The sequence below is a fragment of the Osmerus eperlanus genome, chromosome 9 (assembly GCF_963692335.1).
Source record: "Osmerus eperlanus chromosome 9, fOsmEpe2.1, whole genome shotgun sequence".
NCBI classification, from domain to species: Eukaryota; Metazoa; Chordata; class Actinopteri; order Osmeriformes; family Osmeridae; genus Osmerus; species Osmerus eperlanus.
In genome coordinates, this window is record NC_085026.1 from 4,369,760 (window position 1) to 4,385,627 (window position 15,868).

Genomic DNA, 15,868 nt, shown 5'->3' on the forward strand with positions numbered 1-15,868 from the left:
CGTTAATTATTGATCACCTCAGAGCCAATTACCCTGTAAAAAAATTCGCTTCCTTTTCATTTGTGAAGAGCCTTTCCCTCTTCACCACCCTGCAGTTGATCATCCCAGGTACATAAGTCAGACTGGGAGAGTCGGGTGCAGCCAGCCCACTCAGGAATCAACCCTGGGCTAAAGAGGAACGTGATATCTCCATCTCTCCCTGCTGAGAGACGGGCGGATGAGAGACAGGTAGAGACACAGGTAGACAGACGGACAGAAAAGTAGATGTATAGGCAGAGAAGCAGCCATGAGGTCAGTCGGGTAGACAGGCAGACAGACAGGCAGACAGACAGGCAGACAGACGGGTCAGACAGGTCTTGGGTTAGCTATGGCACATCAGAATCCGAAACAGACCACCACTCTACTCTCTCACTCCCACTGCTCTTTATACTCCTCTCCTCCTCCTCATCTTCTCCTGCCTTCTCCTCTCCCTGCTGTCACTCCAATGTCCCTCTCCCTCCTGCGACTGAGCAAGTGAGTGGGTGGGATGGTGATGGATGAAAGAAAAAGTTGTTTCTGTTTTTTCCTTCTTCTTTTTGCGATAATGGGGAGGGATGTGATGTAAGCTCTGAAAACCCTGTCTCTATCCAGCAAGGCCTTCACACCACACAGAGACCATCTCTCCTTCTGCAGCCTCCCAAACCGGCTCTGTTCTCCTGCTAGCTGCTTCGCAGGCTAACTGGGACAGATGGCCCCACCTCTGCATGTCCGCCAGAGCTATCGATCTGCTGGTCTACACACAGTTCCGAGCCGGTTAGAATCTAAATCACCCTCACGGCCGGATCATGTGATGTGGGGGCATTGCTTGACAATCACACGTTTCTAGCACAGAAAAGAGCGAAACTCCACAGGTTTTTGTGTAAATATTTACAAACCAATGGTTATGCATGACAAAGAGCCTAGATGCTTAGATAGGATTGTCTGACAGCTTGCTGTCTCCTATACAGTGTCTGACCCTCTTCAAACAACCCCCTCAACCCCATAATAACCTCTTTCTACCTTCCAGACAGACGTAGATAGTGAATACTAGACTCTCCCCTCCAGACAGACGTAGATAGTGAATACTAGACTATACCCTCCAGACAGACTTATATAGTGAATACGAGACTCTATCCTCCAGAAGACATAGATAGTGAATACTCAACTCTCTACCCCTCAGACTGTCATAGATAGTGAATACTAGACTCTCTACCCCTCAGACTGACATAGATAGTGAATACTAGACTCTCTACCCCTCAGACTGACATAGATAGTGAATACTCGACTCTCTACCCCTCAGACTGTCATAGATAGTGAATACTAGACTCTCTACCCCTCAGACTGACATAGATAGTGAATACTAGACGGAGTGGCAGTGTAGCTGTGTAGAGGAGAGCTGCCCCAGAGAGGCCAGCCAGAGTGAGGAGCTGGCAGGTGCTGTGTGTTCCAGAGAGCCCAGCTGGTGGAGGGGAGGCTATCTGATGCTGCTGGAGAGGGTCTGGAGCTACGGCCGGGGCCGGGGCCGGGGCCGGCATGATGACAGGACCGGAGTGGGTGTTGATCTCTCCATCTCTCCTCTATCGCCCGTCTCTCCTCTCCTCCTGGCTGCGATGCTGTTGGCTCTGCTCTGCTCCTCCACAGCCCTGCTGGAGGTGTGAGGACAAGGCCGCTCTGTGTCCCTCCGGGGCTGTGTGGGTACGGCTCAGGAGCAGCCGGCTGCTCTCTGAGGTGGGGTCAGAGTTCCAGGAAGCTGGATCAGGAGGTGAAGTACTCCTAACACACCCTCTTACTGTGGCATGTAGTTAACACTCTGTGGAGTGTTGTTGAAGATGTGAGTTCAGTTTAGTTTGACAAGGCTGGACATGGCGCCGCATCGACAAGATTGTAATCATACCAGCGTACAAAAGACTTGCATGACATTTATTTGAATAAAACTATTTCAGCAGAATGTATGTATTATTATACTCTAACACTGTAGCTTTTGTGTAGGAGGTATCCGTTCTGTTTTGCTCCCCTGAAACTATGTCTAATTTAAGTTCTGTCAAGTTTATCTGTCTGGTGAGTGGACGCAACAAGTTCATTTTTTGCCCTACTTTTGGATCTGTGGGTTTACAAGAAACCACATGTGTGAACTTGGTGCTGTGTGACAAAGACCAGCAGTCCTAGCTCCCCCCCCCCCCCCCCCCCCCCCTCTAGACTGGTCAGGTGACTATCAGCAGTCAAATGCTGCTCTCACACAAAAACCCTCAGGGACTAGCCTCAGCCCCGCCCCCTTTCTGATTGGCTGGGAGTCAGAAAGTGGAACGTGTCCGTGCTGTGTTTGTGACCAAGTGTGATGTTGGCGGCTCAACGAATATCCTTTTTTCTTTAGAAGTCCAGCCACACCAGGCTCAACCCCTCCCCCACCACCCTGCCCCCCTGTTCTGGTAGCTCCAAATGTTTTTTTTTTCTTCACAACTCTGGCAAGCAGCTTTTAGTTATAGCTCGCAGAGAGAAAAGGTTCCCCCACAACGTGTCCATTGTACAGGGGTGAATCTCTCCCTCCAAGACCTCCCTGTCCCAGCCTGGGGAGTGAAGGCATTCCTCAGGCCGTCCTCTCTCTGCACGCCTGGCTGCCTGGCGTGGCCTCTGGTGAGGCGGAGACACGGGCCTGAGGATTTGCATCGTATTTGTGTGCTGGAGGTGGATGTTATCGATGTGTGTGCTGTGCGTTCGTACTGTTGCCATGACAGGGTGGTAGCCCTGGTCTAGCTGGGTGTCTCTGGGAACATGAGAGGGGCTCCCTAGAGGGGATGCCTACGTCCGCGTGAGAGAGAGGAGACGGAGAGAGCGACGCGCTGCTTGGTTTTATTCCCTGTAATGATAGGGGGACGTCCTGGCAGGTGTGTGTGTGTGTGGGTGTCTTTGAACTGTCTCAGTGTGCTGTTGTACAGCAGACGTACAATTGTTTACCGATTCGTGCGGAACTGTGACTGCAGGGGGAGGGAGAGGGAGAGGGAGGGCGAAGGGAGGGCAGTGGCATCAAGGGTGGCTCCCGACTGTCTCCTGTACAGTATAGTCGATCGGTCTGTTTGTTTCCAGGTTTCCAGGCCCTTACGGTTGTCATAGCAACCCCCCGCGCCTCTCGAGGTGGATGTTCTGCGGCATTTTCACGGAGCAGCTCCAGTGTATGTCTGTGCGTGTGTCTGTGTCCGTGTCTGTGTGTGTGTCTGTATGTGTGTGTCTGTGTGTGTCTGTGTTTGTGTCTGTGTGTGTGCGTGTGTCTGTATGTGTGTGTCTGTGTGTGTTTAGATGAACTGGATCCAGGACGGAGCTACAGGCTAGCACTCTCTCCTCCTTCACTCCTCCTCTTTTCCTGTTCTTCCTCCTCTTCTCCTGTTCCTGTTACATACACACTGCCCATCAGTCTCACCCTGCTGCCACATGCTGTTCTACACCAGCCAGGCCACAATACGATATGTGGATCTGAGAGTGTGTGTGTGTGTGCTTGTTGCTAATCGGGAATCCAGCGGTTACGCAATAAGTGTTGCACATGCTGAAATTGCAACATGTGTATCCATTGTGGGTGTGTGTATGCGTGCATGTGCTTGTGTGTGTGGGTGGACATTTGGGTGTGTGGATATGTGGATGTTTGTGTACGTGTGTGTGTGTGTGTGTGTGTGTGTGTGGACATGGGCAAAGAAGTGTTGCCGCAGCGGCAGGGTGGTGGTGTGTAGTGTCATGATTGTGCTGACTCAACCATCTGTGGTAAAAGCCTGTGACATCATCTACAACCCCGCACCGTTCTTGATCATGACTCCGTGTTAATGCAGCCTCTCCGACCTCTTCCTCGTAATACTGTAGGCTGTGTGTGCTTCCCTGGGAGAACGCGAGACGAAGAAAGAGAGAGAGTGAGAGAGAGGGGTGAGAGAGATAGACAAGAGATAGGAGGATCTGTTTGAGGAAAGGGGCAGGCCGGAGAGTAATGATTGTAGCTGTTGGCAGATGTTCCATGGAATCAGCCCAGCTGCAGCTTCAACTCGCTCTCCTTCTCCTCCTCCTCCTCCTCTCCTCGTCTTCAGGTCTTCTTCTCTCCTTCTCCTCCCTCTCTTCTTCTATCTCCTCTCTTCTTCTCCCCTCTTTTCTTTTCATTCTCCAGATGCACACATCTGCCCTGGAAGGAGGCCTGGGGGGGATCAACGATGCCCCGCCCCTTCCTCCTCTCTCCCAGCCCAGTGCTGTGGTGGAGCTGACTCGCCCCTCTCTCCCATCTCTCGATCTCCAGCTCTCTCACACACACTTTTAACAGCCAGAGGTTATGAAGTTGGAATGACGTTGTGGTACTATGTATGTTCACACACAAGTGTGTGTTTGTATGAGAGTGTCTGTGTTGGGGTGAGGAGGTACACGAGTTGATTTGCGGACACATCTTTCAGCCAGCTGTGCGTGGATGTGGTGTTGTCTTGTGTGACAGCAGAGAAGCTTCGGGGCTGGCAGGTTGAGGTGGGTTTGTTTTGAGTCTCTCTCCACTCCCCCCTGCCTGCCTCCTGCTCACTCACCAACTCAGAGATAGTAGTTCTGGGTGCCAGATGAACAGGCTGTGCTCCACCATAGCGGTGTGTGTAAGGTAGGGAGGTGCTGGCTGAAGTAGGGAGGTGCTGGGTGGGGTTGGGTGTGGTGAGGTAGGGAGTTGCGGGGTGAGGTAGGGAGCTTCCCAGCAGCTACATCTGTCACTGGGAAACAGAGCGAGCAGAAAGAGTCACACCAGGAGACTGATGACCCTGGCGAGAGTTTCACATGATCTTATCTGCTGGATCAGATGTATGTCTGTCAATCTTGCTTGTCTCTACTTCCTGGTGTTTCCTGTCCTCCCATTGGTAAAGAAGAGACAAAGATCCAGTAGATCTCGTATACAGATCCTCCTGATGCTGCTGATCCACCTGTGGAGTTTCATCCACACCTCCAGCCTTCTGGTAGCCTCAGTATGATGCTGGTAGCAGGAGGAGACAGACCCTGGCCTCAGTATGATGCTGGTAGCAGGAGGAGACAGACCCTGGCCTCAGTATGATGCTGGTAGCAGGAGGAGACAGACCCTGGCCTCAGTATGATGCTGGTAGCAGGAGGAGACAGACCCTGGCCTCAGTATGATGCTGGTAGCAGGAGGAGACAGACCCTGGCCTCAGTATGATGCTGGTAGCAGGAGGAGACAGACCCTGGCCTCAGTATGATGCTGGTAGCAGGAGGAGACAGACCCTGGCCTCAGTATGATGCTGGTAGCAGGAGGAGACAGACCCTGGCCTCAGTATGATGCTGGTAGCAGGAGGAGACAGACCCTGGCCTCAGTATGATGCTGGTAGCAGGAGGAGACAGACCCTGGCCTCAGTATGATGCTGGTAGCAGGAGGAGACAGACCCTGGCCTCAGTATGATGCTGGTAGCAGGAGGAGACAGACCCTGGCCTCAGTATGATGCTGGTAGCAGGAGGAGACAGACCCTGGCCTCAGTATGATGCTGGTAGCAGGAGGAGACAGACCCTGGCCTCAGTATGATGCTGGTAGCAGGAGGAGACAGACCCTGGCCTCAGTATGATGCTGGTAGCAGGAGGAGACAGACCCTTGCCTCAGTATGATGCTGGTAGCAGGAGGAGACAGACCCTGGCCTCAGTATGATGCTGGTAGCAAAGGGCAGGGCAGTTTAAGGCTTGTTTTCCTGAGTCAGACATTCTGCCAGTTTCCTCTGCCGTGCGTTAGTCTGTCACTGTGTTTGTGTGAGAAAAGGCCTGATCAGCTGCCTTTATACCAGGTTAGGTATAAAGAGTACTAATACGGAGCTGGCAGAGATGCAGGAAATATTTTCCTAACCGAGGGGTGTAGAATATGTGGAGGAGGAGGGGGGAGCAGAAAAGAGGAAAGGAGGAAGAGGAGAGATATGGGAACAGGGGAAAGAGCGGAAACTAAAGCGTGTTTGGGGAAGCTGTTTAGGGAAGTCTTGATGACAGAGAGATGAAACTGACTGTGACTACCATGATCTGTAATGTATTAATCGTACACAGTGTTTCCCCTAGGTTTACAGCTTTGGGGGGGGGGGGGGGGGGGCGGCACGGGGGGGAGGGGGGGGGGTGATCGACCGACCGACCATGTAGAGACAGGAATGACATGCCGTCGTGTAAATAAGATAAATTACATAAGGCAATTTAGTTTGTTTAATAAAAGAGCAAGCTATAGACCTGTGATATAGGAATGGTAACCTTAAATGACTTTTTTTGTGATCTGGCGCTGTATATATAAAAAATAAAAGAATTTACAAAGATTTTTTGTTATTTTTGTATTTATTTTTTTACAAAATGAACTTGACCTTCCAGGGGGGGCGGGGGGGGGTGGGGGTTGGGGGGCGGGGCTCCCCCCTAATATAATGATAGGGGAAACACTGGTACAACATCTCCATTGAGTGACCTACAGAAGGGGTTTTAACTCTGGAACTCCAGTCAAATAACATATCCCCCCCTCTATACAGATAAAACACATCGGTATACGTACATAGAACAGTAACAGGATGCTCACGGAACAAATGTATTTTTCCCCTCGTGCGACGCAGTTGTTTCACCATGAGAAACCTGTTCCAGCGAGACACAACTTTCCCTGGAGCTGATCTGAAGCAGGCCCAGATTCCTCCAGATCCTGACCCCTGGTGTTTTTACAGCTCCGCTCAACTCTGGAGGCCGGGAGGAGGGAGAGAGGGGAGGCTGAGGGGGAGAGGGGGGGATTTGAGGGGAAAAGCAGCAGACTTGAGGGAAAGAGGGAGACACGATATTTATGACCCTGAGGTCCTCCCACAGAAGTATGCTTATAGTGTACTCTGTTACATATTGGATGTTGTAGTAGAAACTGCAGTTCAGACAGAGCCTAATGCGTTCCAGCCATGGGCAACTGAGCCACGCGGTCGGTTGAGACCACAGACAACAGAGGGAGTGATGTCACTCAGGCTCCTGCCTGGGTCCGCAGCCTTCAGAGCACTGCTGACCACAAACACAGTCAGGTGATGCTGCGGCAGGCTGCCAGAAGTGTTCAGTGTCCCCCTGCCAAACTCCTGACTGATCCACCGAACAGCGGACAGCTGGAGGGCTCAGGAGCTAGGGACGAGGAGGTAGGGGCTTGGGGTTAGCAACTAGGAGTTAGGGGCTAGGAGCTAAGGGTTAGGGGCTAGGAGCTAGGGTCCAGGAGGTAGGGGCTAGGGGTAGGAATGAGGAGTTAGGAACTAGGAGTTAGGGGCTAGGATTTAAGGGCTATAGGAGTTAAGGGTTAGGTGCTAGGAGCTAGGGGCTAGGATTTAGCTCCATTTGTATGTTGCTTTGGATAAAAGCATCTGCTCAGTGAAATGATTGTAAAATGAATCTAATGTAAAAGGAGAAATGTTTAGGAACTAGGATGCAGGAGCTAGCTACTCGGAGCTAGGACAGAGGAGTGATTTGTTGGGTGCTAGGAGACGAGATGCTGCCTGGCTAAGGGGGTCAACGTAGCTGTCCTGACCTTCTGAGTTAACAAGCTACTCTATTACAGCATTCTCCATCTGTTCTCACAGTGAGCTTTCTCACATCTGTATTTTCATCTCAACATGTCCGTCTCTTTCACTTCCTGTAATGCTTTCATCAGGTCAGCCTCGGTGACTGGGTCAGCAACCTTATTACCCCGTTAGCAGCTATTGGCTAGCCTCCAACACATCTATTGATTATGGGCTAATTAAAGAAGCCCAGGAACAGGACTTGGTGGGGGGGGGGCATACCTTGGGGGGATGACTAGGACTACATTAAGGGGGGTGGGGGGATGTGCTGCTGAACAAATAACGTATCAAACGCATCTCTACCCTGTCCTGCCGTAAGCCACATGAACCATGTCCACTGTAGGTCATCAGCCTCTCTCCACTGGTGGACTACAAGCCCTAGTTCCAGTTCCTGCTTTGCTCCGTCGCCATGGCCAATGTCTGTACGTCACTATGCGCCATGACAGGTCTGCTTCACTGGAGGTGTGGGGCCTAATCTTGGCCCTGGCCCTGGTTGTGGTCCTGGTCCTGGCCCTGGTTGTGGCCCTGGCCCTGGTTGTAATCATCCCAGGATCTCGTAAAGCTGTGCCCAAGGTGGAGCACAGCGGGCTGCCAGCTCCTGTTGGGCGAGCGGGCGGGCACAGCTGTGTTCCATCAGGTTGCCAGCATGCCAACCATGCCTGGGAGTTCTGGCATGCACTACGTCATGGTAACTTGTCTAAATACCCTCTCTCTCTCTCTCCTTCAGACCTTCACAGCCTGGTGTAACTCCCACCTGAGGAAGGCCGGCACTCAGATTGAGAACATCGAAGAGGACTTCAGAGATGGTCTGAAACTCATGCTGCTGCTGGAGGTCATCTCAGGTCAGCAGCTTGTCCACCACCCTCCTCTCACACTCCTCACACACACACACCCTCCTCTCACACTCCTCACACACACACACCCTCCTCTCACACTCCTCACACACACATCCTCCTCATACACTCCTCACACACACACCCTCCTCTCACACTCCTCACACACACATCCTCCTCATACACTCCTCACACACACATCCTCCTCTCACACTCCTCACACACACACACCCTTCTCTCACACTCCTCACACTCACACACACTTCTCTCACACTCCTCACACACACATCCTCCTCTCACACTCCTCACACACACATCCTCCTCTCACACTCCTCACACACACATCCTCCTCACGCTCCTCTCACACGTGTGTCTAGGAGAGCGTCTGGCCAAACCAGAGAGAGGCAAGATGAGAGTCCACAAGATCTCCAACGTCAACAAAGCTCTGAACTTCATCACCGGTAAAGGAGTAAAGCTGGTGTCGATCGGAGCAGAGGGTAAGTGAAGCATTGTCTGTGACCTTTCAACCCATCTGAAGGTCATGACCAGTGTTGCCACAGTTACTTTGAAAAAGTAATCTGATTGCTGATTACTCCTTTAAAAAGTAACTTAGTTACTTTACAGATTATTTGATTTTAAAAGTAACTAAATTAGATTACAAGTTACTTTATTAGTTACATTGAGCAGCTGCCGACAACACCCGTGCCGCCTCAACATAAAAATGACAACCGGTTTTGCCAACACTCACTTTATTAGAAGTGCATTTTTAGTAATGTACACAACAACAATGAATGTGTACAACGAACATTGATATATGTTTGTGTCGCTGCGCCTACTTCAATTGTCTCCAAATATTTCCACTGTAACTTAGCCGATGAGAGGCAAGACACAAGTGTAATGTTGATTCATAGACAAGAGTTTCTTTTGAAATGTTGACCCAAGAACGCACTTGGAAAAACGACTCAAATCGTAGGCCTAGCCTACTTGGGGGAAAAAACAAACCATAAAAAACGCCCCGAGTACAGTAAATCTGAGATCATTTACGGACCATTACTTTTCGAAAAAACATGGATTTAGTTGCCGTTCGTTGCATTTGTTCGTATTTCTTATTTGTCACATATAATCAAATCGAGATGGCACCAGAGCAAAGGGGCTTGAGGAAAGTAGCGACTCAGACTCACTGGGAGGGAGTGGTAGGTCTATGTATATAGACGTGACGTGACCCTCATGCTGAAAACGTGACTTAATTGTCGCATAGGCTACATGACTTCACTCCCAGAGACGCAAGAAGAAATCAAATATATATTTTACTATTAATGACAAAATAGTAACGCACAGTGACTTTGAAAAGTAACTTTAATCTGATTACTGGTTTGGAAATAGTAACGCGTTAGATTATTCGTTACTGAAAAAAGTGGTCAGATTAGACCAATGACGCCGCGTTACCGGCGTCATTGGTCATGACCCTTCAGTTGGTCATTATAGGGGCATGTCTCAGTATAAGACTAATTAATTCTAATTAGACAATACACAATGTCACATGTTCGATACAAAATGATTTTATTGAACCTTTTGACTGTAATACTGAATAATGTACTCCTTCTTGTTGCCATGGCAGCCCTGGCTGCTGCTCTGTTCAATGAGGCTCTTATTCCAATGTTTGTGGTTCTTAAAGTTCTAGGTGGTTCTGTAGGTAGTGATGAGTGTAGTGTGTGGTTCTCTAGGTTTAATGTGGTTCTGTAGGTAGTGTGTGGTTCTCTGGGTTCTAGTTTATGACAGGTGTGGAGTGTGTGGTTTTAGGTGGTTCTCTAGGTAGTGTTTTGCATTGCACATTCTGAGTCGAGGTCTCTGGCTCTGCGCTCTCCTCAGGGACTGAGGGATGATGTTCAGCACAACTAGGGGAAGTCCATGGCTCCCAGCCTCATCCCTCTGTAAACACGTCTTTAGCAGAGTAAATACCACAGTCTCTTTCATACACACACTCTAGCCCCTTTGCTTAGTGTGTGTGTTTGTGTGTGCGTGTCTACTGTCTACTGTGTGTGTATGTGTCTACTGTCAACTGTATGTGTGTGTGTGTTGATTGTAGATTAGTGTATATACCCCCCTCAGTTTGTTTCAGGGCTTCACGATGACTGACTCTTCATGCGTAACCTGACTTGTTTGCATCCTTCTTGTCTTAGTGGTGTAGTATCTAGGCAGCAACTAAGACAAACACACGGAAGGCCCTGGGTCTTAACACCAAGGAGCCCCTCCCCTCCCTGCACATGCGCTCACACACACACACACACCAAGGAGCCCCACCCTGCACACACACACACACACACACACACAACCCCCCCAAAACTCCCTGCACAGACACACAAACACAGGCACACACACACACCGAGGAGCCCCTCCCTGCACACACACACAGACACAAACAGACACATGCACAAACACAAACCTATCCAGGTTCACCTCAGTCCGATGATATCATTGGATCTGACCGACTCTGATCTCTGCCTCCCTCTTTCCTTCTCTCTCCATCTGTACCACAGTGTTTTCCCCTGTCCGTGTCTCTCTTTCTCTTTTTCTTTGTCTTCAAGTCTTTAAAGTAGCTCTAGGAAGAGTTTTATTCTATCGCTTTTGTATCTTCCTATGTCTCTGTTTCTCCGTCTGGGTATCTGTCTTATTCTCTCTCACGCGCGCTCTCTCTCCTCCTCCTCCCGGGGTTAATCCACACAGAGGCCAGTATAAAAGGGCCTAAGCCAGACCAGCATTCCAGACAGATTAGCCGATTGGAATCCCCTCTTGGACGCACAGCCCTGCTGCCCAGCTCCCTGGGAGTGTGTGTGTGTGGGGGGGGGGGGGGACACCGCCAGGCTGGAAGTGGAGGGAGCAGAGGGCCATATGACAAAGGGTGGGAGAAGAAGATAGTTTTACAAATGGAATTAACAGGATTTGTGTTCTTCCCTATGGTCGATCTGTCATGTTCAGGATTAATCTGACCAGAACAAAAATATTAGTGCGGTTTTACGTCCGTTCGATCTTCCCCGCGGAATTCCCTTCAAGTTGCTGGTTCCCAGAGCTGAGTCTGCTGCCTTGTTAGCAGTGCAGACATGAGTTGATTTTCAGACCTGGTCGCTGCAGGCTATGTCTGATTGGCTGTGACCTCCAGGATGTGCCTGATTGGTTGGTCTCTCCCAGGAGATTCTGATTGGCACAGGTGTGGCCTGGTGTTTTATGGGATTCGAGGGATAAACAAGGAAACGAGTGACCCTGGGGTGGGAATCATATTCATGTCATATTCATGTCACGGGAGTCAGGTGGCTGAGTGGTTAGAGAATCAGGCTAGTAATCAGAAGGTCGCTGGTTCGATTCCCGGCCGTCCAAACTGACGTTGTGTCCTTGGGCAAGGCACTTCACCCTACTTACCTCGGGGGAATGTCCCTGTACTTACTGTAAGTCGCTCTGGATAAGAGCGTCTGCTAAATGACTAAATGTAAATGTAAATGTCAACAGTGGGGGCGTCATGTGTGTGTATATTTTTGTGTGTGTATGCAAGGTGGGGGGTGATTAAAACCCAGTTGATTCCACACCCATCACCACAGCTGCTGTTTTGCAGATCTTATTTAATCACCTTAATAATGACTACCTATTAACAAAACAACCCAACCACACCCCTCATAATTAGCTGAGACTCACCTGCAGCCATTTAGCTAAGGCCAGAGTATTAGCTGTAGCCTATTAGCTGGGACTGTTAGCTGCTGCAGCCTGTTCGTTGAGACTAGGTGTATAACAGTAGCCTGTTAGCTGAAGCTAGGTGTATAGCATTAGCCTGTTAGCTGAGGCTAGGTGTATAGAAGTAGCCTGTTAGCTGAGGCTTGGTGTGTAGCGGTAGCCTGTTAGCTGAGGCTAGGTGTGTAGCTGTAGCCTGTTAGCTGAGGCTAGGTGTATAGCAGTAGCCTGTTAGCTGATGCTGGGTTTATAGAAGTAGCATGTTAGCTGAGGCTAGGTGTATAGAAGTAGCCTGTTAGCTGAGGCTAGGTTTATAGAAGTAACCTGTTAGCTGAGGCTAGGTTTTATAGAAGTAGCCTGTTAGCTGCAGCTAGGTGTATAGCTGTAGCCTGTTAGCTGAGGCTAGGTGTATAGCAGTAGCCTGTTAGCTGATGCTGGGTTTATAGAAGTAGCATGTTAGCTGAGGCTAGGTGTATAGAAGTAGCCTGTTAGCTGAGGCTAGGTTTATAGAAGTAACCTGTTAGCTGAGGCTAGGTGTATGGCTGTAGCCTGTTAGCTGATACTGCTAGCTAGAGGGAGCTGACATGGCTTCCTTTCTTCTGCAGAGATTGTGGATGGCAACGCCAAGATGACGCTGGGGATGATCTGGACCATAATCCTTCGCTTCGCCATCCAGGACATCTCCGTGGAAGGTAGCGTAGAGAGTGACCCTCTTACACCTCCAAACAGGATGAGACAATCCTGCCTGTTTTTTCTCTTCTTGTTTCCATGTGAACGCAACACATGACAATCATGGTTTCTTTGCATTGTTGTGTTCGAAGTATTCAAAAAATGTCATACTGTGTGCTGCTTTAGTCACTCTCCAGGATTTCTGGAAATGATTCATTTAAATGGTCTGGTTCGTCAAGGTAAAATGGCGAGATTTTCACTCGGTCAGCTAACTGAGGTTTTTCACACCTCCCCCCTCCCACAGAAACATCTGCCAAAGAAGGCCTTCTGTTATGGTGCCAGAGAAAGACTGCACCCTACAAGAACGTCAACATTCAAAATTTTCACATCAGGTAAGCCTTCAGTCCACAACGTTTTATGGGAGAATACGATTTGAATATATAAAGAGCTAAATGACCGCATTTGAATGTATAGCTGTAGATAAAGAGGCTTGGGCATTGACACAGTGCAGATGATAAGAGCAGTCAGCTAAGACATCACTAATAGAAAACAGAGCCAGTCTGGGAACAGACAGAGTTAATAGAAAGCAGACATTATAACCACAGTCTCATCTCAGTCACACATACCAGACTGTCGGAGTGAGAGAGGAGGAGGTGGGAGCAGAGAGGAACGTTCCGGGGGAACTCAGTCTTGCATTTCGTCCTCATGAATTCAGTGGTCTTGTGTCACCTAGCAGGCCCTATTGCTGCAGCAGTGAATAACTGAATTGAAAAACAAGGAGAAGAGCAGGCCTATGAAGATGAAAGCTAAGGCAGGAAGAAAGAGTGATGGAGGGAGGTTTCTCGTCCTGTCAGAAGAACAGAGGGCTTGTGGTTGTCCACGGGAAAGGACTCCCGGCACTGGGAAGCTCCTTTGATCTGTGGACTTGTGGGAGATGATAACAGAGATCGATTTCAGCCTGGAGATGAAGGGTCATCAAGAGCTGACAGAACAATGACCTCCTTGTGAGCCCCTCTGCTCCTCTAACCACTCTGCTCAGGTACGCCGTGGAGGCTCCATTGTTGTCCCATCTGGTTTCCTCTTCACAAGACACTGGGATCCATCAGCCATGTGTTCTGTGGTGCATGTTAGCGCTCACTATAACAACATGATGCTGCCCTCAATGAAGACTAGGACCTAGTGTACCCCCCTGTAGCTTTACACTCCTGGAGATCCCCTCTGACCTCTGTTAACCCCCGGTAGTGTAGAGATCTGCCATGGCAACACCGTGAACCCACGAGGAGGGATTGGAAGGCTAGATAGAGAACGAGTTGCCACCAAAGGCATTGTTTATTCATGGACGAGACCTCTCATCTGTTGTCTCCCTTTACACGGCGCCTCACTACTTCTTATTGTCTCCCATTCCTCTCTACCTCTTTGCCTTCACCACCCTCTTCCCCCTCTCTCCCTGTCTTTACCTCCTTCTGCCCCCCTCCCCTTCTCTATTCAGCTGGAAAGATGGCCTGGGATTCTGTGCTCTTATTCATAGACACCGTCCAGAGCTCATTGACTACGGGAAACTGCGCAAGGTGAGAGAGCAGGGCGTTGCGCCAGTTGTTACTTCCTCCAGTTGTTACTGACCATTAGACTGTTACAGACTGTTACATATGATTCAAAACTGTTACAGACATAAGGGGATCTGATGAGCGGACCTAGAGATTATTAAAGAGACCTAATGACTGTTACAGACCTACAGTAATGTTGCCTCATCACAGCAGGACATGCTGCTTAAATGACGCTTAACCTTGGAACTGTAACACTGATGAACTTCCTTGTAATCCAATAACACGCTTCCTGTCTCCTCTCCCTCTGGCAGGATGACCCCATGACCAACCTGAACACGGCCTTCGACGTGGCAGAGAAGTACCTGGACATCCCCAAGATGCTGGACGCTGAGGGTGAGCGAGGGGCGGGAGAGGGTGAGGGGAAAGGTGGCGGGAGGGGGGCGGGGGGGGGCAACCTTCCGTCTGGGTTCTGGAGGCGGTGTCTGTGTTTGAATCTGACTTGCAGGTGCTGGTGCCGTCTGTGGGCTGTCGAGGGCTCCGTGTGAGAGATGCTCTCTGTCCTTCCCTGGACGGGCCAATGGGAGCTGGGACACCAGTTCTCTCTTTCAGACTCCTCTTTTTCAGGATCCTTCCTTCCAGGAGCCGTTTGAAACTGGTTATATGTGTATAAATATGGTGTTTTGGAAGTATGTATGTGTGGCTGTATATGTGGCTGTATTGTGGGTGTGTGTTTTGCATCAACCCCATTCAGCTTTTCAACGCTGACAGACCCTTATGAATGAATGCACCCTGGAGAGTGTCACCTTCAGGCCCTCCTTCCTGCCATGTGTTTAACCCCCCGCCCCCCCCCCCCCTCTCCTTCCAGACATCGTGGGCACGGCCCGCCCGGATGAGAAGGCCATCATGACCTACGTCTCTAGCTTCTACCACGCCTTCTCTGGCGCCCAGAAGGTATCCCAGGATGCAATGCTCTCCCCCTTACTCCTCCCTCGCTCCCCTTCCTCTGTCTGCTAACGACACTCTTCTCTCTCTGCAGTGCCCAGTCTCGTCCCCAGGGGGCACTCTCCTACTCTGTCCGCATGGTTCACGCCACCAACTGCATGATGGGAAAACGCGCTGCTGTTTTGACAATGGGCACAAGCAAAAGTCTCCAGTCTGACCCTGCCCCATCCTGCCCCGCCTCACCCCGCCCAATCCCAAAACACTATTTACTCCTTGTATGTACCCACTGGCGCAGTAGACTGCTCTTAGCAAGTCTTGTTGCTAAGAGAGACGGGAATGTGATATTATGGGCTGGGATAAAGAGCAATGCAGAAAGAGCCAAGGGCTGAGGAGAAAGACATTCATCACACACAGCTCCACACGAGCAGACAGCAGTGCTCTGAGGGCTGTGTGTTCCTCCCAGCCTCCACAAACCCCTGCTGAAACACGAGAGAAACTACTGAAGGAGACATGCGCGACCAGAAGCACTGCACTCGTATTTTCATTAAAGTTCAGCGGTTTGGAGTGGGTGGTGTTTTCCTGTTGCTTAACAAGCAGGGTTTTAAAGTGA

General features: G+C 50.1%; 1 protein-coding gene across 3 annotated transcripts in view; it reads left to right on the forward strand.

Annotated features, from left to right (window-relative positions):
• Positions 1-15,868, forward strand: part of actn1 (actinin, alpha 1) — a 32,225-nt gene that overhangs the window by 5,375 nt on the left and 10,982 nt on the right. For all 3 annotated transcript variants that reach the window (XM_062469317.1, XM_062469316.1, XM_062469315.1), the window contains exons 2-8: positions 8,281-8,395; positions 8,764-8,883; positions 12,709-12,795; positions 13,077-13,164; positions 14,262-14,340; positions 14,628-14,709; positions 15,182-15,267. In XM_062469317.1, coding sequence (XP_062325301.1) covers positions 8,281-8,395; positions 8,764-8,883; positions 12,709-12,795; positions 13,077-13,164; positions 14,262-14,340; positions 14,628-14,709; positions 15,182-15,267 — 657 coding nt within the window. The remainder of the gene's footprint in view (positions 1-8,280; positions 8,396-8,763; positions 8,884-12,708; positions 12,796-13,076; positions 13,165-14,261; positions 14,341-14,627; positions 14,710-15,181; positions 15,268-15,868) is intronic.